The sequence below is a fragment of the Sorex fumeus genome, unplaced genomic scaffold, assembly GCF_029834395.1.
Source record: "Sorex fumeus unplaced genomic scaffold, SorFum_2.1 ptg000072l, whole genome shotgun sequence".
In the NCBI taxonomy this organism is placed as follows: Eukaryota; Metazoa; Chordata; class Mammalia; order Eulipotyphla; family Soricidae; genus Sorex; species Sorex fumeus.
The window spans coordinates 36,446,351-36,469,921 of NW_026606129.1; the positions used below are offsets into that span (position 1 = coordinate 36,446,351).

At 39.0% G+C, this 23,571-nt stretch overlaps 1 protein-coding gene across 25 annotated transcripts in view; it reads right to left on the reverse strand.

Moving 5' to 3' along the window:
- Positions 1 to 23,571, reverse strand: part of CLASP2 (cytoplasmic linker associated protein 2) — a 170,349-nt gene that overhangs the window by 42,991 nt on the left and 103,787 nt on the right. For 5 of the 25 annotated variants that reach the window (XM_056128922.1, XM_056128907.1, XM_056128906.1 and 2 more), the window contains 9 exons: positions 21,835 to 21,858; positions 19,919 to 19,936; positions 17,513 to 17,614; positions 17,334 to 17,360; positions 13,947 to 13,973; positions 9,763 to 9,933; positions 8,681 to 8,788; positions 1,880 to 1,942; positions 823 to 929 (listed from right to left, as the gene is read on the reverse strand). In XM_056128922.1, the coding sequence (XP_055984897.1) occupies positions 823 to 929; positions 1,880 to 1,942; positions 8,681 to 8,788; positions 9,763 to 9,933; positions 13,947 to 13,973; positions 17,334 to 17,360; positions 17,513 to 17,614; positions 19,919 to 19,936; positions 21,835 to 21,858 (647 nt within the window). The remainder of the gene's footprint in view (positions 1 to 822; positions 930 to 1,879; positions 1,943 to 8,680; positions 8,789 to 9,762; positions 9,934 to 13,946; positions 13,974 to 17,333; positions 17,361 to 17,512; positions 17,615 to 19,918; positions 19,937 to 21,834; positions 21,859 to 23,571) is intronic. The other 20 variants (XM_056128915.1, XM_056128912.1, XM_056128930.1 and 17 more) reach the window with 9 other exon arrangements.

The window sequence follows — 23,571 nt, forward strand, 5'->3', positions numbered from 1 at the left end:
GATCTTATTATCTATATATCTTAATATACATTGTATATAAAATATTAATATATTAACATATAACCTATGTATCAATATCTTATATATATATAAAAGTATTGTAAAGAAGAGAAGAGAAACTCCCCAGTTAGAAGGAACTTAGTATAGGATTAAGTTCAGACTATGTTTTTAAACTGACAATTTAATGTGTCAGGCATGAAGAGCCAGAAAGACATGTCCTTTTTTTTTTACATATCCTTTTATTTTTTTTTAAACAGGGGTAACCCTGGCAGAATGATGCCTGGCTCTGGCAGTGTCTGGAAAGCCATGCATTTCTGGGTATCAAACCAATGGCCCCTGCACATGCTACCACGTGTTTTACCACTTAAACTATCTCCTTGGCCCCAAATATCTGAATTATAATTCATCTGGAAGATGTACTTCCTTTCAGCTGAGAAAGCAGAAATAATAAAAGCAAAATCCTATGGAAATGAAAATACACTTAAGGTTAATCTAACACTTAAGGTAAATCTAACTTTGAAATCATGTGCTTGTAGTGTACATATTTTTATATTATCTATCTGCCCTAATACTCCAGTGTACAAAGACATCATCATATTAATAAAGTTATAAATATTCCTGACATCCAGTCATCAACAACTATGGGCCCTGGCTTAGAATTCTGACTGTTGATTATATTGCACTTCTTTTTACTTTGTGCACATCTTCCTAGATTCAATTCAAAGAATGCTCCCATTTCCTTTCCCACACTGGTGGACCGGGTCCTCATACATTAGCTTCATGGTGCAACGTCTATCATGATAAGCAAATGGAGAAAAGTACCAAGGCATCTGCTACCGCCTCCTCCACGTCAGAACCTGTGTTCAGGACTCTCATGGCACTGACAGACGATGACAGTCGACTTGATTGGCTGATCCCATATCCTGGACCTAAATCATCGAAAGAAGGAAAACATCTCTATGAGTCATACAAATAACAGTTTGTTGGGAACTTTTAGTATTCTTGAAGGGGGTTTAAAAAAAAACCAATGGGGCAAAGCATTTTAAGAGCAATCTTGTATTTTCTGGGTACATTTAATTTTCAGTCAAATGAAAGAGTAAATGTAAATGCAATTCACAGTACAGTCATTGTATGGAAAATAAATGGAGACAATAGGAGCAACAATACATTTATGACCATTAAGATAGGAAAAAAAAAACAAGACTAGCTAAGGGCTTGAAAGTCTATAGCCCGCAGTTAATCCACATATATTAGACAAGCATATCTCATCCATATGGGCGAGTCCCAGAGTAACCCAGAACAGTAACCCTCAAAACAATACGGATTAGGGAGTTCGGTGGCACTACAGCAAAATTTACAAAGGAAAAACCCTCCAATTTAAGTTCTCTCTCCTCCTTCAGGATAGGTTGATATCACTCTGGACCTAAGACATCATTTGCTGTTTGTCAAGCATCTACATTCTAAGGTATGTAAAGACAAACAAAAATGAATTCTCCCCCTCAAAACTACTTTCTTTATCATTATTTACAATTAAAACACTTCATCCACCATTTTGGTTTTTTTTTCTCAAACATATGCACAAAGATGAAATACATAACAGAACATAAAACAATTCTATATTAAGAAGTGACATAACTTAGGTTACACAAAAGAAAAAAGAAAAATTCCATCTGTCAGTGAGGAAAATGATCAAATAATGTGATTGGAGGGGAAGAAGTTACTTGTGGCAAAAAAAAATCATAAATGGTCTATTTTATAATAACTTAAATTTAAATAAAAACAAGAAAATTTAGATTATTCAATGGAAACTAAGAAGAAAAAATAAACCTCTGAGATGAATGTAGAGATGATAGTGAATGAAAATGTACTCATCCTTCACCTGAGGCCCCATACACATCAGGGGCGTAGAGGGCACCAGTAGATCTGGAATGGTGTCTGGAGGCTGGAATAACAGGACCATACAAACCTCATCTATTACTATAGTAACAAGGAATAGTGGCAGCACTACAGTCAGGCAAGGAGAGTTATCAGCATGGGTACTACTATTAATAGTTAAGGGTCACGATAGTGCCAAGTAGGGCATTCGAACATTTGTATTACAACATCATCCTCGACACACAACAGATCTTACACCTTAGAGGACAGACATAGGCCCACAGGAGACAAAAAAATGCGAGTATTCAAATGGAAGGAAATGTCAAAGGCACAAGCATGAAACAAAAAAACGAACACCGTAGATTAAAAAAAAAAAAAAAAACCACTATGGTAACTAGTCACCAATAATAATCTCTTCTCATCCTGAATCCAATGAGGCAGTTATTACTATTCTTTTTTATAGATAAGTAAATGAAAGCAAGAAAAGAGGATAATTAACTATACTGACACTACATTATTAGTTAGTGATACTTTACTGTCTACACACTTTCAAAGTCTAAGCTCTCAAACAGTCCACATACCGCTTTATGTTGTTTAAAACATTATAGTTCTTTAATGTTAAATAATACAATTTTCATAATGGCTTATATAAATTATATAGTCAGAAGTAATTTCTCTGGATACCAGAGTACATTTAAACATAAAAAAAGTATAACACTAATTTTTTTTTTTTGGTCATGCCCAGCGATGCTAGGGATTACTCCTGGCTCTGCATTTAGGAATTACTCCTGGCAGTGCTTGGGGGACCATATAGGAAGTTGGGAATCAAACCCGGGTCAGCTGCGTGCAAGGCAAATGCCCTACCCACTGTACTATCGCTCCAGCTCCAACACTAATTTTAAGAAGCTAGAAATATTTGACATTTCCCTGTATGACATGGCTCTCTAAGTTTAAATTGAACATGCTTAGAATTTTAGATTTCAAAATCCTGTTTTCATAACAGTATGTGATCACTTTCCTTATATATATGGAAATAAGCGGAGTATTCATTTTAATATTTAATGAATTATACTGCTCTTAATTTATAACTCTTCCTTAGATATCAGAACAGTTAAAATACTTTAATTACATAAATCAATCTTTTCCACAAGACCCTAAAAAAAACCTAAGAAATTTATTTTTTTAAAACTAAGAAAATTATTATTCTTTTAAAATGACTTAGAGATAGGAGTAAAAATCTTTTTTTTATGAATCTTGGCTCCAGATATAATTGGAAACAAGGGGAGAAGTTTCAGTGACATTCAGTTTTGCTCAAATACTGCTCAAAGATAACGTTTCTGCTGTTATAGTTCCAATTCCAGCCTTATGCCACAAGGAATGGAGGGCAAGCGATGGGATTCATCTGCTGGATGGCAATATACCAGTCAGGAGTGACAAAGATCGCACACACATAAAAAAGTAACAACAGCACTGTCACTGTCATTTTCACGGTCCTCCTGTTGTTCATCAATTTGCTCGAGCGGGCCCAGTAATGTCTCCATCGTGAAGACTTGTTGTTACTGTGTTTGGCATGTTGAATATGTCACGGGTAGCTTGCCAGGATTTGCCGTTCGGGCGAGATACTCTCGGTAGCTTGCCAGGCTCTCCAAGAGGGGCAGAGGAATCGAACCTGGCTTGGCCAGGCCAGCTGCACACAAGGCAAACGCCCTACCGCTGTGCTATTGCTCCAGCCCCAATAATAATAGCAGAACGCATTCAAATAGGGCCAACAATGTGTACACGAAGCACATTCTGATCTCTGGTCTCCCTTCCATCCTTGTGTGAGAAAAAAAAAAGGCTCATCTGCTACTATTTATATGAAAATAACAGGATTATAAAACAAATTTTTAAATGATCTAATCAGAGGCTGGGGCTGTAGTTCAGGGTAGAATGTACGCCTCAAAGGAAAAAAAAAGGGTTTAATTATCTTCAGTTCAAATAGGATGTTTTTACTGGAATCAGATAGAGGCTTTGAAGTAAATCTAGAAAATGAATGGCTAGACAGAATTTCTTGAAATACGGATACACAGGCAATGTTTAATTCAAATAAATTTCCTTGAATTCTATTATAAGGGCTTCAAGTTAAAACCAGAAACATTTATTTTCTTCTTTTATTTGAGGCCACATCTGTTGGTGCTTAGGGGACCACGTGATGCCAAGATTGAATTTGACACTCCCACCTATAAAGCACATGCTCTAGACCTCTGGGACATCTCTCCAGCTCTTTATTTCTTCTTTTGTTTTTTGGCAGAAGAGAGGTTATTCAGTCCACACCAGGTGGTACTCAGAGTTTACTTCTGGTTCTGTGCTCAGGGGACCATATGTGGTGCCAGGAATTAAACTGAAGTTGGCCAGGTGCAAAATAAGAGATTTAACCCCTGTACTATCTTTCTGGTTCTTTCTCTTGCCCATCCTTCCTCAACTCTTTGTTTTTTTTTTTGGTCACACCCAACTGAACTCAAGGATCACTCTTTGCAGTGCCCGTGGATCAATATGTAGCGCGAGGGATTGAACCTGGGTCACCTGCATGAAAAGCAAGTGTCACACCCACTATATTACGTCTCTGGCCCTATTGGTTTTCTTGATAACCCACTTTTTTTTTTTAACCAATTTTGTAGTATTAGCACTACACAAAAGCAGGTGTTAGACCATTAAAAAAAATAATAACTCTGATTTTTGTCAAATGTAAACGTCCGATTCGGGTTGTTAGGCATTCGAATGAATCAATGCTCTTGGCCAAGAACGGGATCGGACCACCGTCTCCTTCGTGCAAAATTCACTTCACAGAGCGGGGAGAAAGGGCTGCAAAGTTCAAAAAGAGAACTCCCAGAATGACCACCAACTGGGAACTCTTTGGTACTATTGCGGCAACATGGGAAGATGCCATTGTTGACAACATTGACGAGGAATACGATCGACTGGTTCAGCACCTCCATGAATGTGCGAGGAACGCCAAGAGAGAGATAGCCACAAAAAGTCGCCTATCTTCGAAAACTCTTGAGCTAATTCGCCAGCGTGGTTTGGCGCATGCCTCAGGCAACCGCAAGCTAACGTCCGAGCTCGCAAAGCAGTCCAGAGATGCGATCAAGGAAGACCTCAAAGAGAGAAGAGCAGAAGTACTGGTAGATGCGGCAGAAGCCGGGAAAAGTATTCGTAAGGCCGGCCTGTCCTTCGCCAACTATAAGACCAAGATGACTGCCCTCCGACGTCCTGATGGATCCATCACATCCTCCAGAACGGCAATGGAGAAGATTATCCATGACTTCTACTCAAATCTCTTCGATAGCCATGTCCACTTGCCAACATACCAAATTCCACAGGATGGGTATGTTGTTCCCAACGTTCTCCCCTCCGAAATCCGACACGCCATTTCGTCGGTAAAGAAACAAACAGCACCCGGCCCAGACAAGGTCAGACCTGAACACCTGAAGAACCTGCCATCAGTACTCATCAATACACTGGCTCGGCTCTTCACTCGCTACCTGTCTGAATGCAAGGTTCTGTCCCAATGGAAAACCAGCAGGACCGTACTACTGTTCAAGAAGGGAGACATCCATGACATTGGCAACTATCGCCCGATCTGCCTATTGTCTGTCATCTACAAGTTGTTCACTCGAGTCATCCTGAATAGGATTGGCAGAACATTAGATGAAGGACAACCATGCAAGCAAGCCGGGTTCCGCAAAGGATTCAGCACCATCGACCATATCCACATGATAACCAAGCTCATTGAAGTTTCTCGGGAGTTCAAGATGCCGCTCTGCTTAACGTTCATTGATTTAAAGAAGGCCTTTGATTCTATTGAGACGGAAGCGGTCATTGAAGCCCTAGCCAATCAGGGCATTCAAGCCCAATACATCAGGATCCTCCGTGAGCTCTATTGCGGATTCACTACCAGGATCTCACCATTCTACAAAGAAGTGATCGTTGATGTCAAGAGAGGGGTGCGGCAGGGTGATACCATTTCACCGAAACTCTTCAGTGCCACCCTCGAGAACATCATGCGACGACTGGAATGGGAAGGAATGGGAGTGAAGATAGATGGTCGGCAATTACACCACCTCCGCTTTGCTGATGACATTGTTTTAATAACACCAAGCATCAGCCAAGCGGCACAAATGCTGGCCGACTTTGACCGTGAGTGTGGAAAGGTAGGACTACAGCTGAATCTTACGAAGACAATGTTTATGAGAAACAGCCTTGTTCCTGACGCCCCATTCGCTCTCAATGGAACGACCATCTCCGAATGCAACAGCTATGTCTACCTAGGTCGAGAGGTCAACATGACAAATGACCTGGCACCCGAGCTGCGCAGGAGGAAGAGAGCGGCTTGGTACGCCTTCAAGAACGTCGAAGAAATAGCTAAGAGGACGAAGAACCTCTGGCTCTGGGCACATCTCTTTGATTCCACTGTTCTTCCTGCACTAACATATGCCTCAGAGACCTGGGCCCTATGCAAACAAGATGAGAACGCCATTCAGGTCTCCCAAAGAAGAATAGAAAGAGCTATGCTTGGAATATCACGTTTCACTCAAATGAGAGAACGAATCCGGAGTTCTGACATCCGTCAATGATCAAGGATCAGGGACGCTGTCTCATTTGCCAAAGTGTCAAAAATCAGATGGGCTGGTCACGTAATGAGATTTAAAGATGACCGTTGGACTAGAGCTGTTACTGATTGGATTCCACGGGATGTCAAGAGACCGCGTGGCCGCCCACCTACCAGATGGTCAGACTTCTTCGTCAAGATCATGAACGATCAGTTTGAGGCCCTTCATGTTCCCGGAGCGAAGAGATGCCATTGGGCTACACTAGCACGCGACAGGGACAAATGGAGACGTTACTGGCGCCCGCTCGAGCAAATCGACGACTAACGGGAAGTTAAGTGATTAAGTGATCTTTGTCACTAAAGCAAAACAAATCTACTAAGGTAAGTAATTAGGGTTTCGGGGGACAAGGGCTGCAGGGAGGTGTAACAGTAATACATGTGGGCAGTGATGAGGACCCCGGGAAGTGCTCACTGTTAGAAGATACTCTTGGGACTGGAGTGATAGCACAGCGGGTAGGGCGTTTGCCTTGCACACGGCCCGGGTTTGATTCCCAGAATCCTGTATGGTCCTCCGAGCACTGCCAGGAGCAATACCTGAATGCAGAGCCAGGAGCAACCCCTGTGCATCGCCAGGTGTGACAGCCCCTCCCGCCCCCCAAAAAAAAGGGGGGGGGGGAAAGAAGGTACTCTTCAGAGGGAGTTTTGTTCATATATTTTCTCTTTTTTTGCAGCTTCAAAACAATCCCCAGAAGCACATGCTGTTCTTATCCCTGTTTTACAGAAATGAAAACCAAGGCATGGACAATACAAAGCTGGAACTGAACCCATGAGATGTCTGACCCTAGAACATGAGCTCTCACACTATCTCATATTCAAGCCACTTCCTTCGACCCTTCAAGATGGTATGCTCGTTTTATGCAAATGTGTAGGATTTCTTCCATTTTCAAAAAATATATATGAGAACTTACGTACAATTTTTTATGTGTCTGTATGTATGTGTACATAACTGTATTAATGGATACAGACACGAAGTGAACTAGAAATATCTCCAGCAAAGTGTTAAAAAAAAATAACAACCTCTGGCAGCTGGGACTGAAACACAGACCAGAGTTAAGCACTTCCCTGCCTGTGCTCTCAGTTCAATGGGGTTTTCTAGCATAGTATAGACCAGTAGAATGGTAAATCTGAGGCAACTGGCCCAGAATAGAAATTTTTATCCATAACCCTATACTAACATGTCTATCTGAGGAATCTGTAGCTTTAAATGGCAACGGACAGGATTATGTTCTATGTGTGTGTCACAAAGTTTCAAGAACAGTATGGTCAGCACTGCAATCATGGCTACAAGGTACAGGCTGAAACGCTGAAGGACTGAGCATAAATTTGGAAAATTTTATTTATTTTATTTTGGAGGGCTTTTTTGCTCACATCTGGCAATGCTTAAGGGTTACTCCTGGCTGTGCTTAGGGGACCATATGGGATGCCAAGGACTGAACCCGGGTCAGTTGCGTGCAAGGCAAACGACCTCCATGCTGTGCTACCGCCCTAGCCCCAAATTTGGGAGATTTTAATATAAAACATCTGGTTTTTAATAGTTTAAAAATATTAAAGGTTTAAAATATCATTATTTTTGTAATTGAAGTAAATATATAGTCAAGACATAATTATAAAAATCAGGGACATATTTAGAGCAGTTACATGACATGAGTGAATGAGAAATAATTAACTATAAAATGACCAACTATTAATCGTTCCCATTTTGATAAATAGTTCACATGGTAAATTTGAGAAACTAGTCACCCAAGTTGAAATGTCAGTCTTTCTTCTGAAAAAGACAAAATAATTTAATCTAGTGGTCTGTATTTCATTAAAAGCATTTGAGAGTAAATATTTTCACGTCATTCTTTGAGGTTTTAATTTTATATGCTTATATATTGAGAAAAATCTTGATCGAACATTGTTTAAATTCGTGTGGCATTTCTTTACACAAAGTTATCAATAAACTTTGCCCATTCGAGGTGAGAAAATATCAAAGGACTTCTCCCAACATAAAAAATTTCCTTCTCTTAAAAAAAAAAATTTCCTTCTCTTTCCTCAAGAAGATAGAAAGCGAGACAAATACACGGCTGAAGAGGAACTAGGTCCAGGGCGAGTGAGGTTCCCAGTGCTGCTGACAAGAGGGGAGAGCAAAGCATTGCCCACGGGCCCAGCACTTACCCAGGGGCTGGAAAGATCGAACGGGGCTTGTGTCTCTGCTGCTCTCCCGACTGGCTTCCCGGCTGCACCCTTGACTCACGCTTGGTCGAGGGATACGGCTGCTTCGGGCTGGTACAAGCAAGGTCGGTGGAGAAAAGGAGGAAAACAAAAGACAGGATTCACATCTCTCTTCTTGTTATTTTTGGGGGGCCACATAGAGCAGGCAGTGCTCAGGGGGGCCACATCTGGCCGGCGAGTAATTTAATCTTTGTACTCTTTCTATGACCCCAGAATTTACAATTTTTTTCCTTAAATTTTTATTAGTGAAACACCATGAGGTACGGTTGTAGACTTACAAATTTTTCTGCTTGTGTTTCAGGTATACAATGATCGAATACCCATCCCTCCACCAGTGCCCATTCTCCACCACCACCAGTCCCAGTGTCCCTCCCACCCCCCTTCCCCCATCCCACCCTACCTCTGTGGCAGGGCATTCCCTTTTGTTATCTCTCCTTTTGAGTGCTGTGGTTGATTTGCATCTTTGTATAACTTTATTTTCCCTTCTTAAAAACTGATCAGAAGCTGACCGATAGATTTAGATTTATAAACTGTAACCATGTTAATCAAACTACAATAAAAATATCAAAAAATACAATAGCTGATCAACAGCTTAAGTTTGTCTAAGGTTAAAGTTATTGATGAAGCATTATTAGTAATACAGTTAAACTTCTTGAATATAGCCGTCTAGTTGTATGCAATGAAAAGGATAAGATACCTTATCAAAATAATAAGACTTTAAAAAAAACCCATAGCATTATATGTGCAAGATAATGTTTTTTAATTTTTTTCTAACCTAGATTCCAATTCTCCAATTTCAAAGCTATCAAATTCTGAAAAATGTCCCAACTCTCCCATGAAATTCTTTTTTGTTTTGTTTCATTTTTGTTCTAGACCATACCTGGCTTTGTTCAGGGCTTTCTGCTCTGAGCTCAGGGATCACCTCTGGTGGGGCTTGGAGAACCACGTAGGGTACCTGGCGGAGCCTTGTGCAAAACAAGTTCCCTGCCTGCTGCACGCCTCCGGCCCTGACATGAAAATCTTACCTACTGAGAGCCTTGAAGGACTAGCCTCTCTGCTACAGCCCTGGCTCCGGGGAATCTTGCTTCTCTTCTGTGCGGAGGCTGAGTTGACCAGAACTCGCTGGACACCAGAGCTCACAGTGGAGAGGGTAGTTGTGGTCAGGACTCTCCCCGGAGACCCGGATCTGCTGCCAGCTGAACACCAAACATACACACAAGTGTTAACACATGAACCCCAAGAGAACTTGCTGCAGGGCTAACACTTCAAGAACTGCATCCGAGAAAATGATGATAATAAGGTACATTCTGAGTTTAAAGAAAATGGGCAAGGGAAGATATACATTTAATTATAAGCTGAGAATAATAATGGTTTTACTACATTTACCAGGACTGAAAAGCAAGTCATGTAAAAGATGTTTTAAATTTTGGGGGAGGAAAAAGAAGCTATGTTTAATAAAGGCAACATTTCTGATTTTTTGGGGCTGGAGAGATAGCACAGTGGGTAGGGCGTTTGCCTTGCACGCGGTCGACCTGGGTTCGATTTCCAGCATCCCATATGGTCCCCTGAGCACCGCCAGGAGTAACTCCTGAGTGCAGAGCCAGGAGTAACCCCTGTGCATTGCCAGGTATGACCCAAAAAGAAAAAAAAAAAAATTCTGATTTTTAGACACAAAAAGTGAAAAAGGTTTCTAAAGATACAACTTCTCTGACAACACATTTTCTGGCTAAAATGTTTTATGTGAAAATGCTATATATTGAAAAACAACAACAACAACAAACAACCCTGTAATTCTATCATATTTTGTTAAGAAAAAACAAAATTTGCTTCAAGTTAAAACAGTTTGTCTACAGAGATAATCTCTGTGTGGGTCTAACAAGGTTACTTATCAATGCATATCTGAAAAGTCTTACAAAATTTAAATTTAAATGTTGATAAAATTGGGCCAGATGAAAACAGAACTTGCTTTTTGCTATTAAGCCTTCAGATAGCAAAGGAAGGCTGGAGCAATGGTACAGCAGGTACAGCATTTGCCTTGGACACGATTGATCCAGGTTCAATTCCCAGCATCCCACATAGTATCCCCTGGACTCTACCAGGAGTGATACTTAAGTGCAGAGCCAGGACTAAACATTGAGAACTGCCGGGTGTGGCCCCCAAACAACAACAAAAACAACAAAAAGACATTCAAAGGAATTCTTGGATGGCCTCAGACTAGGAAACAGATGCAGAAGTACTGAGGCTACTGGGTAAATGTCAGATAAGTTAGAGACCCTTTTTCAGGGACTGGAGTGATAGTATAGTGGGTAGGGCATTTGCCTTCACGTGGCCAACCTGGATTCGATTCCCAGCATCCTATATGGTCCCCCGAGCACTGCCAGGAGTGATTCCTGAGTGCATGAGCCAGGAGGAACTCCTGTGCATTGCCTAGTGTGACCCAAAAAGCAAAAAACCAAAAAGCAAAACAAAATAATTTTCAGGTTGGAAAGTGGACAGTGTGTGGTCAAGATGATGCAGAGCAGGAGCTAGAAGAAACTGCACAGATAGGGCTTGAAGAAGTTAAGAGCCAGTATTTTAACCTAGAATTACACATGCTAACTTTAAAGGGGAAGAGCTTCTTCAGTCAAAACATTTTGTCTGCACTGAATTGGAAGATGATTTAGATAGACTCTAACTCTAGATTCTGACCAGCACATTATCATAAAGTTAAAGATGCCTTTAAATACATATTCATAAAAACACCTTTTCTCCTTTATTGGATACCATTTTTTCCTCATCTCCTCACCAGTAAGTCAGTCACTGATGACCCTCTATAAACTTACCCAAGCAGCTTCATTTCATCGAGGTTAAAGACTCAAATCCAAGCAGGAGTTGTTAATAAAGAAGGATCTGTGAGTGTAAGGCCAGGATTGGCAACTTTTGTTCTAGCCAGCTCTGATTTAAGGGAATACTGGCCAGGTTTGGGGAATTTTTAAAAATTCAAGTGTTGAAATGTCCCGATTTTTAGGATGCTATATAATGTGTGAATTGAGGCAGGCTGAATGTGGTCCAAGGGTATCCATGCAGACCTGTCTTGAGATGGTCTTATTGATAGCAATTAATACTCCTGCTTAATTGTCAGTACATAAAATGAAACTTCTCTTCTACTGATAACAGCAATAGTCCAATACAAATTAGTGTTTCCAAAGATGTTAGCCATTTAGTATTTGAGTAAAAGGAATTCTAAATCAGTGAGGGGGAAATTATTCAAATCATTTGAAATGATGGTTCATCTGAATTATTTCATGATGTTTCAGGTAAATTCAGTTTAAATCCAGTTTCTTTCCATCATAACCTTAAGAATACCCATAAGGCACCCATATTCTCCATGCAGTGCCTAAACTAAACACACACACCAAAAACATCCAAACACCCAACATGCCACAAACTCACAATGCAAGATAAGCCAATGGAATACTTGTGGGAACACTTGCAACAATATAAAAATGATAAATAATAAACTGAACACACACTATGGGTATTTTGTTAAAATATAAACTAAGGGGTGGAGGTGGTGTTAGGAGACTGGAAAATTCCTTGAACTGTGGGTCTATTCAGCAGAGAGCTAAAATGCATTAGGGCATTATGTAACTACGAAATAAGATGCTACTAGAAAATGCCCTAATTTGAATAACTAATTTCTCTCTTCCTAGCCAGTTTTCAAACTAACATTTGATACTAAAACAAACAAACTTCATTTTATGATTTATCTTTCTTTGATAGCCATAGCCCGTGGTGCTCAGGGATGCTCCCGGCTCTATACTTGGGAAGCTGACTCCATTCGTGCTTAGGGAACTGCTGACTGGGGCTGTGATAAAATCTGGGTTCCAGCATACTTGCTATACATCTTTCCCTCTCCAGCTTTACTAAATGCCACAGTTTACAAAGCTGTTCAAGATGATTTGTTACAGGCATTCTTTTCTTTTCTTCTTCTAGTTTTTTTTTTTTTTATCAAATGCTTATCCTTTATTAGAATTTTTCTATTTTTATTTTTTTTTTGCTTTTTTGGGTCACAGTGATGCACAGGGGTTACTCCTGGCTCTGCACTCAGGAGTTACTCCTGGCGGTGCTGAGGGGACCATATGGGATGCTGGGAATTGAACCCGGGTCGGCCGCGTGCAAGGCAAATGCCCTACCCGCTGTGCTATATCTCCAGCCCCTCTATTCTTTTTAGATTTTTATTTGTTCTAGATTTACAAATTTTTGTGCCGTCACCATCTCTCCACCACTGTCTCCGTTTTCCCAACCACCTCTCCAATCTGGCCCAGCCATGCTATAGCATGGCTCTTTTGGTTTCTAGGCCACAATGGTGACAGGCAGGCCTTATAGCTGACTCTGTGATCAGGGATCACTCCTGGTGGGCTCTGAGGACTATATGGGGTGCCAGCAACTGAACCTAGACTGGCCACAAGGAAGGCATTGCCGCACTTGCTGTACTATCTCTTTGGCCCCACTGTATTTTCCTGTGAGGGTTTTTGTTTGTTTTTTGGGCCTCACCCAGCTTGGGGGACCATATGGGATGCTGGGGATTGAACCTGGGTTGTCTGTGTACAAGGCAAGTGTCCTACCTGCTGTACTATCTCTTCACCCTCTTTTCTTTCTTTGTTTTGGGGCTACACACAGTGGTGTTCAGGGCATACTCCTGGCTCTGAGCTCAGGGATCACTACTGGCAGGTTTGGGGGACTGGATGGGGTGTCAGGGACTGAACCCAGGTCAGCATGTGCAAGGCAAATGCCCCTACCCACTGTACTATTGCTCTGGCTCTCCGGCCTGAATTTTTATAGGCACTTCTAATGTTCTTTTACTTTCAAATATTTACACCTGAGGGTACTACTTTGATAAGCTTTTTGTTTTTTTGAGAGACCCTACACTTGGATGGGCTCAGGGCTTACTTCTGGTGCTTTGGGTACAATATGGGTTAGCCACATGTCAGGGGCCTTAACCCCTGTTCTATCTCCCTCGGCCCTCTACTTACGTAATTCTCAAAATACAGGATTACTGTAATGAAATAGAGGCAGGCCACACAAAATTCATAACTGGCAATATTTTCCCCCAGTAGGTTTATAAAATACTGCATGGTAGGAATTTCTGCTGAATAGAACCCATTTTTGATAATGAAAAATAGATGATCAAACAGTAGATGCACACATAAAATCTATATATTCTTACCACCAATGGTATTAGCTGATTGTGATCCTGAACAAGTATAAAGGCAGAATTAGGGTAAGGATTATAATCCATGGAGAGGGGAGGAGCAGATTTTAAATGGATGGGATGAAATAAAAAAGCTTTAGTCAGATCTTTGCAAATAAAATACCTTGAAGCATAAAAGCAGACATCCTAAATCAGAGATGTCTGTAGCAAAAGCAGTACATTTAGCCATTTTACAGTTGATAAACTCAAATTACACATTTATGTACAGAGCAGATGAAATGCAGCAGCAAAGGTAAAAGCAAATTCTTCAGCTTTTCTTCTACAGAGACCCTACAATCTGAATAATTAAATGTTTAAGTTTTTATTATTTAAACATTTAATTTAAAACTACAGGTAAGGAATTACCACATCTTATAGCTGAAGAAAAGTGACATAAAAAGCTACACTTTTTTCCTTTAAGACACAAAGGAAACCAAAGGGGTGTGTGTGGAGGAGTTGGGTGGGGAGACCAAGTTTGAAGGTCTGTACAGTCATTTAACACACAACCAGTCACCACTGGCAACAACAACAACATCAACAACAAAAGGCACAACTTTTACAAAAACAAAAATCTGGAAGTCTGTCTAGTGAGTTTGTTTTTATTTATTTTTTTGGTTGGCTATCAGAATATATCTTGACTCAGGGCCAAGAATTTTTTTTTAAGTGGTAAAATAAAAATATGGAAAGAACCATGCAAGCCCTAATGAATTACTTTACAATAAAGTGAAATGTAGACCACAGTGCTACTTCTTTTAAAGTGTGTTATAAAGAAACTTGCATCAGCTTACATAAAGCCACAATATCTTTTTCAACAGAATTTGGAGTAGCAGATAAAGTCACTGAAATAAGCAAGCAAACAGAAATCCCGTCTGATTTTAAATCTAGGTGGTTTTATATTGGGAAATTCATTTGATCTTAAAAAACCTAGCAGGTCCTATAAAACCTAGTACACTTTAAAAGTACATTTTAGGTAAGAATGTGAAATACTCAGGGTTGGGTTTTAGAGTGAAAAAAACAATGTCTAAGCAAAAAATTACAAAAAAAATTATTCTCCTGAAGGGATCAGTAGTCATTAATACATCTAACACAGAGGTCCTTAATACATTAAAAAAGCTATACACAAAGCACTTAAATTTTTGCCCCGAGGGCTCAGTTTTATTCTCTCTGCCTCTCTCTCTTTCTGTGTGTGTGTGTGTGTGTGTGTTTTCTACCAGTCTGTTAGTGTTGGATCACTCCTGGCAGTGCTTGGAGTCACTCCTATGGTACTGAGGATTGAACCTGTACAGAAAGGAAGAGTTCCAGCCTCTTAAGCCATCTCTCTGGCTCTATAATAAAAAATTCATTATCCATAAAAACAAAATTTTTATCCTTAACACATTGACACCAGTGATGCAATTTGTATTAAGTTACATCCAACTGTGAGCCACCAGTGCTATGCGCCAGAATCAACATGTCAAGCTACTGTATACGAAGTGTTTCTGGTTACCATTTCCATGGTATACATTTTCTTTACCACTGATTCTACATTTCCTGAAGGTCATAAGAGTTACAAGGCATGGAAAAAACACAACAGGAGTAAAAAAATTCAGTTGATATTAGGTAAAGAATACTTTGGAAAATTTTATCAGTTACAGTATATAGTATTTGGGGCTGTATAGCCGGTAAGGTGCTTGCCTTGCATGTGACTGACCTGGGTTTGATTCCCAGCATCCGACATAGTCCTCTGAGCACCATCAGGAGTTAATTCAATGCTCGATTTGCAAAATCAATGTTACTGAGTATTTCTGCTGCTTTTTGGGTTTTGTTTTGTTTTGTTTTTTTTAAAGACCCCATTGTTTGCTTCTATTATTATTCTGCCAGGATTTGCTGTGACAGTGGAGACAGTGACTACATACACAGATTCTGCTATGTCAGACCTGTATAATTCCCACTCTGGACACCTCCAAGCCAGCAACTTTCTTTAATTAAAAAAATCAGGAATTGAGATCAGAGAAATAGTACAAGGGCAAGGTGCTTGTCTTGAACTCAGCCAAACCTAGTTCAATGTCCAGCACCACATAGTCATGCCTGGACCCAAACCCTACTACTACCCCCATTGATAAAAATAAATTTAAAAAACCCAAATAGAAAGTGGTGCTGGAGAGATAGTATAGCACGTAGAGTGCTTGCCTTGCATGAGGTCAGCAGGCTTGGTTTTGATCCCCAGCACTACAATATGGTCCCCAAATTCCACCAGGAGTGATACCTGTGCACAGAGCCAGGGGAAGGCCCTCAGCACCAATGGGTATGGCCCAAACTCAAAAATAAGTAAAGATGGTACTTAAATCTTGTTAAATTCGACGAGGAATGTAGCTCATAGGTCAGCGAGTGCCTTGCCTAGGCCTAGCTGAAAAAGGGGAAGAAATGATAAATCCAGATAAAATACCCAAACACCAGTCGGACTCGGTTAAATCTAAGGGGGTAGGGAGAAGTTCAGTGGCATAGTGAGGAGGATATGGGTTCAAGTGTGAGGAGGCTCTGGGTTCAATCCTGGGCATTGCAGAAATAAGTTAGAATTGTTTCCTTCCAAAATAGGCCAAGAATATAAATAACTCTAAAATGATTTCCCTAGAAAAAATTTCTAAGCTGGGCTCATGAAAATCTCTTGTCAAACAAGGGATGTAGGGCCAGGGAGATGGCTCAAAGGGCTGGAGCACATGCTTTACTGTGGGAGCCACGGTGCAATACTGGGCATGGCATGGTGTGGTCGCCCAACGTGGCCCCCAAATAAGAAAAAGAATGGGAATAAACTCTTCAATTAATAATGCCATTTTGAATGTGTAGAAATGGTTCATTCATTTTTTTCTATACCTCAAAATTGTGCTTTTTAATAACTATGCTGTGAGCAATTCGACTTCCAATAAAATGGCAAAAAAAATCTTAATATTTTAATATTGCTTAAGGAATAAAACAAGCTGGTAATTTCCATTTACATCTTCTACTATGAATCAGTATGCATATATCAAAAATGCTAACTGTATCCCAACAGATTCTGAAGACTACAAAGATATCACATACCTGTGAATAGCATTAGCCAGGCAATCAAATTTTGATTCTACTAATGTGGTGATTATTTTGTCTCTAAAAAGCACAATTTTTCACATTTGCAAGTTTCTGAGTAGACTATGAAAAATCTTAATGCTAAGAGATTTGTGCTAATAAAATATCTCCATGCAAAGGTCTGTACAGTAGATGAAGTTATTCTGGTTCAGTGGCAGATATCAGTGATGCAGTCCTAAGAACACACCGAAGACAAGACAACACCCACTCCAAAAAAACTCCAAACATGCACGACAACTGACCCAAAACATTAAAAAAAAATACCTTCATTTTTGTCAGGTGATGATGAACCTAAAGTACAGAACAAGAACTCAGTATGTGGCTTGTCGTTTTTGAAATTAGCTTTGTCTTTATCCACTGGTCAATTTTTTAATACAGTAATATACAAGCTACATACTCATCCTAACACTGTAAGTACACAAGAACTAATAGGCAATACATACGCTGTGACTGGGACACCATTTTTGTTCGACTTCTTCCTCTAGAATCTGTCTTGGCATTTCCCATGCCAGCAAGGGGTGCTGAAAGCTTTGCTCTAATCCGGCCTAAGGAAAAAAAAATATTGATGATAAGTAAGGACATTTTAAAATAATGCGTAGTAATGAGGGAAGTAAAATCTTGATTTTCCAACTGGTTGTGCTCCTAATGCACTACTAAGTTCCATAATAATATAACTGTCACCTACAGATTATAGTTCTCTCAAAAATTAAAAAAAATATATATATATGGTTTTTCAAAAGCTGCACCACCACAAGCTACCTTTCCACTAAGGGTAAGAATAAAACTAAAAGACTGTCATTCTGGCATGCCACTTGTTTTTCAACTGGTGGTGCCAATTCTAAAATTTTATTTCCATGAAACTTAGCTTATTTTCAAATCCAGTTTTACATATGACCTTCAAAATAGCCTGACCCTTAAGGAAAAAGAAAATCCAAAATCTGTCCCCTTGATTGAAAATCTGTCCCCTTGACTGAAAATTTACTTCTACAGCAGTCTTGACCCAGGAATTAGGTCAAAGGGCTGCATGCTCAAACTCTGCCCACAGAAAGCCAGGCTGGATCCTCAGTGTTGCATGGTCCCCAGGCACTGTCAGGAGTGAACCGGAGCACGAAGCTGGGAGAAGCCCTTGGACACCACTAGGTCTGGGCCAAAAACAAAAATGAAAAAAAATATGGGGGAAAACTTCTAAGAGGAGATAATATTAGGAAAAATACTTCCTATTTCTGTCCTGTACCGAATATGAGAGTACTACAGATGTATATGGGACATTTACTATTATTTCCCCCCAAACAACCAATATCATTTATAAGATGATTTGAGAAAATATCTGACATAAAAGCTGGGTGCTTTTCTCAGTCATTTCTTTCTCTACCTCCCAGCAGCACGCCTTATTGCCATTACCACTCTACAACCATTTCTAAAGTTCTTGAAGATCTTGTTTACTGTGTATTTAAGGAAGTTGTCATTAACAAAAACAAAAATATACTGCTGACAAATCCTTAGATATTCTCAAACAACAGTCTTAACCACTCACAAATCAGGATCAACACAAGACACAGTCATTAAGACTCAGAATTCCCCCCTGATATGGGGAGGGTACTGCCAAGGACCAGTTCTAGTCCTTACACATACAAGATAAGTGCTCTAACACTCAACTGCAATGCCCATCATAATCCATTTTTGTTAAAAAGAACAATTTAATTTGTAGGGCAACTGCAAAATGCTGGCTAACCTAATTGGCTGTATAAAAGAAATTTTACAGAAGCACAAGGAAAAATTAAAAAAATAAGAAATGAGGGAAGGATGATTAAGAACAAGGAATAAAAACAAGCAAAAACAAGAACTATACTTGGTAGAGTTCTAGCATTTTACTGACTTGTTCAAAACCCTAATAAGCTCAGAGTCTAGGTCTTTTGTCCTTTTATAGCCTATCGAGAACAGAATATAATAATCTCCTAAAATGAAAAATACAAAGACAAAATAATTTTTTACTCTAAAATCGGGAATCTATTTATTGCACATAGTGAAGAAATCAGAATGCTTACTATTTTGAAACCACCATGCTAAATTGCAATGCCGTAGTGTCTGAGATCATTTTCAGAGTACCCCAATTTAAAAGGTATAAAAATATTTCAAATATGTTGAGTATTTATGAGACCTCTCCTCCAAAATTAAATCTATTTGGTTTCTGTCACAAGAAAATGTCATTCACAGAGAACTTTGAAGGAAAAAAGTGCATTTCAAATCAGGGGTCTAATAAGATCATATTCAAGCAGCATAAATATAATACTTTGATTTTTCCCTTTCAAAAGCCATAACTTATTATTTTAAGGAAACTACTTGATAAAACTCTCTGTCTCCAAGTTTGCTGCATCAACATTTGTCCCAAATTCAAATTATGTACAATTCTCTACTCACTGACTCAAAATCAGATACATTTAAAAGCAAACTAAATAAAAGCATTTAAATACTGATGATATTTAAACCCCAATGATAAAGCAATGGTACATGCTTCACCCAAAGTATAAATGAATTGGCATGAATTAAAAAACAGAAACAATTAATGACACCACATAAAAAAGAAACTGAGTACTAACTTTATACCAAATAATACAAATATGTTAAGCAATCAGGTTTTTCCAGCATGAGATGAAAAGCAAAATTCTAGGATGAAGAATTAAAAAATCTACGTACATAACAAAAACAACCAAACATACAATGTAGAAGCTACCACAGTTGGCAAATTTGCGAATAAATTAGCCCATTTTAGTTTTGAATATAAAGTTCCTGTTAATGAAAATATTAATGTAGATGTTTTTATGTTACTGACAAAAGATGTAATTTCTTACCATCTTCAGATGCTGTTCCTAAATAAGAGAAATGAAACAACATTTCAACAATAAAACATTTTAACCAATTATGTCAATGATGAAGTTGAGTCTTTCTGCCTCCCGCCCAGAGGAAAAATAAAAAGGGTGAAAACAAAACACATCTTAGGTCTGACAACCTTCAATAAATTTTTAAATAGTTCATTTGAGAAAAAAAATTGGGGTAATCTAATGATCCACAATACAAATAAGTCTAAAACCAAAGGAAAATGGTGAAGATCCAAAATGTACATTTTATCTGCTCTATTTCATACTTAAAATTTGAAATGGGAAAATTAGATAATTCTATAATTAATTTTTCTAATATGAAGATCCTTATAAATCTTTCCAAGGAAAGAATAATTCTTGGTGCATTTCCAAAAAATACAAAACAAACAAAAAATCAAACATAAAAAATACCCTATAATTTCAAAAAGCTAAATAACAAATACTAGAATCAAATATATGAACTAGGCCTCATTAATCCAGTATTTTCACCAAAGCACTACAGAAGACCTTCAACCCATCAACTAACACTACGTGTACTCCCTAAAATATAAATGAAAACTTGGAGAAATGACCAAGTTTAAATGTAACACGTTCTGAGTATGTATATCCATATTTTGAACACAGGACTGAACATCAGGAATATGATATAACACATTCCTCAAATAGGCTGATGTTTTTTGGGTCAAACCAGAGAAACATTTCATCTAGAAAGAAAGAATAATTGGCTTTTAAAGGTTCAGAATTTTAGTGTTATTGTGATATCTAAGGGTTTGAAATACAGAAATGATCTTTTAATGAATTTTAACTTCATTCAATAACTGGTTTTAGTTGTGATCATATATTAAACATTAAATATATTGAATAAACAAAGACGAATATTTAAGTAATATTCATGTACCCAGACCAAAATTAAACAAATGTTTCATCTCACTGGAATAAAAGAGTACCAATTTAAGAGTTTTACATAATACCTGACAGAAAACATACAGTTTTCCATTTTTCCTAGTCTCATATTGTGATTTATAGGTTGAAAATCTTCTTGTAAATTCTTAAAAACAGCTCAAAATAGGTAATATTATGGTATCTAATGTGAAGGAAGACTGAGGACAACACACTGTTTATCAAAAGACAAAAATATCTTAGATAAAAATACTATAATGAAATCAAGCAAACTAGTTACATGGATACTGAAACTAAAAAGGCAAAGATTAAAGTAAATTCAGTTTGACTAAACTTTAAAGAACCCACTCTTAAGTATCTGCAACGTGCATTTCATTTCTTAAAATAAAAATATAAAAAATGTTATTTTTTCTCTATAATTACTGTTGACCAATTAAAGAGTTGAATGAACTAAATGGTAAGATTTCTATCCTCTTTCCTTGATGCAGTATTTCAGAAGACAAGACATAAAGAATATAGCACAGCGGGTAGGGCATTTGCCTTGCATGCGACTGACCCGGGTTAGATTCCTCTGTCCCTCTCGGAGAGCCTGGCAAGCTACCAAGAGTATCCCGCCCGCACGGAAGAGCCTGGCAAGCTCCCCGTGACATATTTGGTATGCCAAAAACAGTAACAACAAGTCTCACAATGCAGATGTTACTGGTGCCTGCTCGAGCAAATCGATGAACAACTGGAGGACAGTGCTACAGTGCTACAATGATAAATAGTAACCTAATATTTGAGTAGACTGGAAAACCCCAAGATGAAGAATATAACCCCAACAACAACAAAAACTTGAGAAAATTATGTAGCCATTTTCTGATTGCTACTAAATAAGAATTGTATTTTCAAAAAAACTCCCAAAAACCTCCAGAATGAACAAAGATATCAAACAGAATCCAGGGGTAATGAAAGTCTTTACTTATAGAATTAGAAAAGGAAGTTCTTACCATCCATCTTGTCAGAAGTATCCTCTTTGATGAAAGAGCAAGCAGAGAACAGAGGAAAACTTAGTATATTAGGAAAAATAAGTAATAACTGCGAGAAAATCTTATATTTAAGAAGACGAAATTTACAGTAGTAACAGGTAACATAATGGGGGTGGTGAGGGGGTCTGTGCCACACCCAGCTGTGCTCAGGCATCACTCCTGGTGGTGCTTAGAGGACCATACCCCCTGTACTATCTCTCTAGCCCCAGCAGTGATATACAGATTTCATATGGGAGGCCAATAAAGGGAGAGGAGGGAAGTGATGTGTTCAATGATAAAGTGTGGTGTATGTGTGTGTGTGTGTTTATTTTGGTTCACTGGAGTACATACTTTGGAAGCTGCAGCCCTAGTTTTTCAGAAGCAAATGTTCCCCTCTACCTCCACCTTTCTGCCCACCAGCACCACCAAGAGTAGCCTGGAGCACCAGAGGTGTTACCTACACCAAACCAACCAACAACTCTTATTTCACATACGCATAAAGAAAAGTTAGTGGATCCCATATCCCAACCTTGGATCTCTTGCCATGTTATCAAGCAAATCCTTTATTTTGAACTACTGAGTTTTCCTCTCTTGGAGAGCCCGGCAAGTTACCGAGGGTATTACGCCTACATGGCAAAGTCTGGCAAGCTCCCTGTGACGTATTCGATATGCCCAAAACAGTAACAACAAGTCTCACGATGGAGACGTTACTGGTGCCCGCTCGAGAAAATTGATGAACAACGGGAGGACAGTGACAGTGACTGGGTTTCTCCAAATCAATCACCTTGTCCTGTTTCTTGTCCTCTCTTTTTGTTTTTGATCACACCTGGCTGTGCTCAGAGCTTATTCCCAACTCTGCACTTAGGCAGGGCTTGTATACCACGTGGTGACAGGAAATGAACCAGGGTGGGCTGTGTGCAAGGCAAGTGCCGTACCCACTGTCCTATCTCTCTCTGGTCCAGCCTTGTGTTTTTTTTTACTACCTTTATAGTTTGTAGTTTAGTTCTAGATTCTACCAGATAGCAATCTCATCCTTATATTTTTTCTATTGCTTTGTTGCTTTTCCACCACTCTCTCAGAACTTTCAGTTCCTACAAAACCTTAAATCCCGGATAAACTGAGCAACCCAATTTCTCTACTTTATTACTTGAAGTGCTCCAACGGAGAAAACGATATAACGGTGGTGCCATGCATACTGGCACTACCACTAACTGGAAAATTATTTGCACTGGCCTTTCGTGTCAGTGCAGAAAATGTTAACGTAGCCGATCTGATGTTGCTCTTGAGAAGGGTCTACTCTACAAAAGCAATACACAAAACTCTGTTGCATTTCTACATGCAAGCAACAAACTAGAAGAGAAAAACTCAAGAAAAAACAAGATTATTTATAAGCACTGCAAAAACGTGTACCTAGGAATAAACTTAACAAAGAAAGTGAAAGTTATACACTGAAAACCATAAATCAGGATTAAGTAGAATATACTGTAGAAAGGGATCTCACGCTCATGGATTGGAAAATTGACATAGTTAAAATGACCATCTTGGCTTACGAATTAAACAGAGTTTATGCAATCCTTATCAAAATTTCAATGGCACTCTTTAAGAAAACAAACTTCATTGAAATTTTATGGATTCACGTATGAACCCAACTCTGGCTCCTCAGACAGAAAAGTCACAGCCTCCTTGATATCATTTCTCTAATGTTCACCCTCCCAAGTA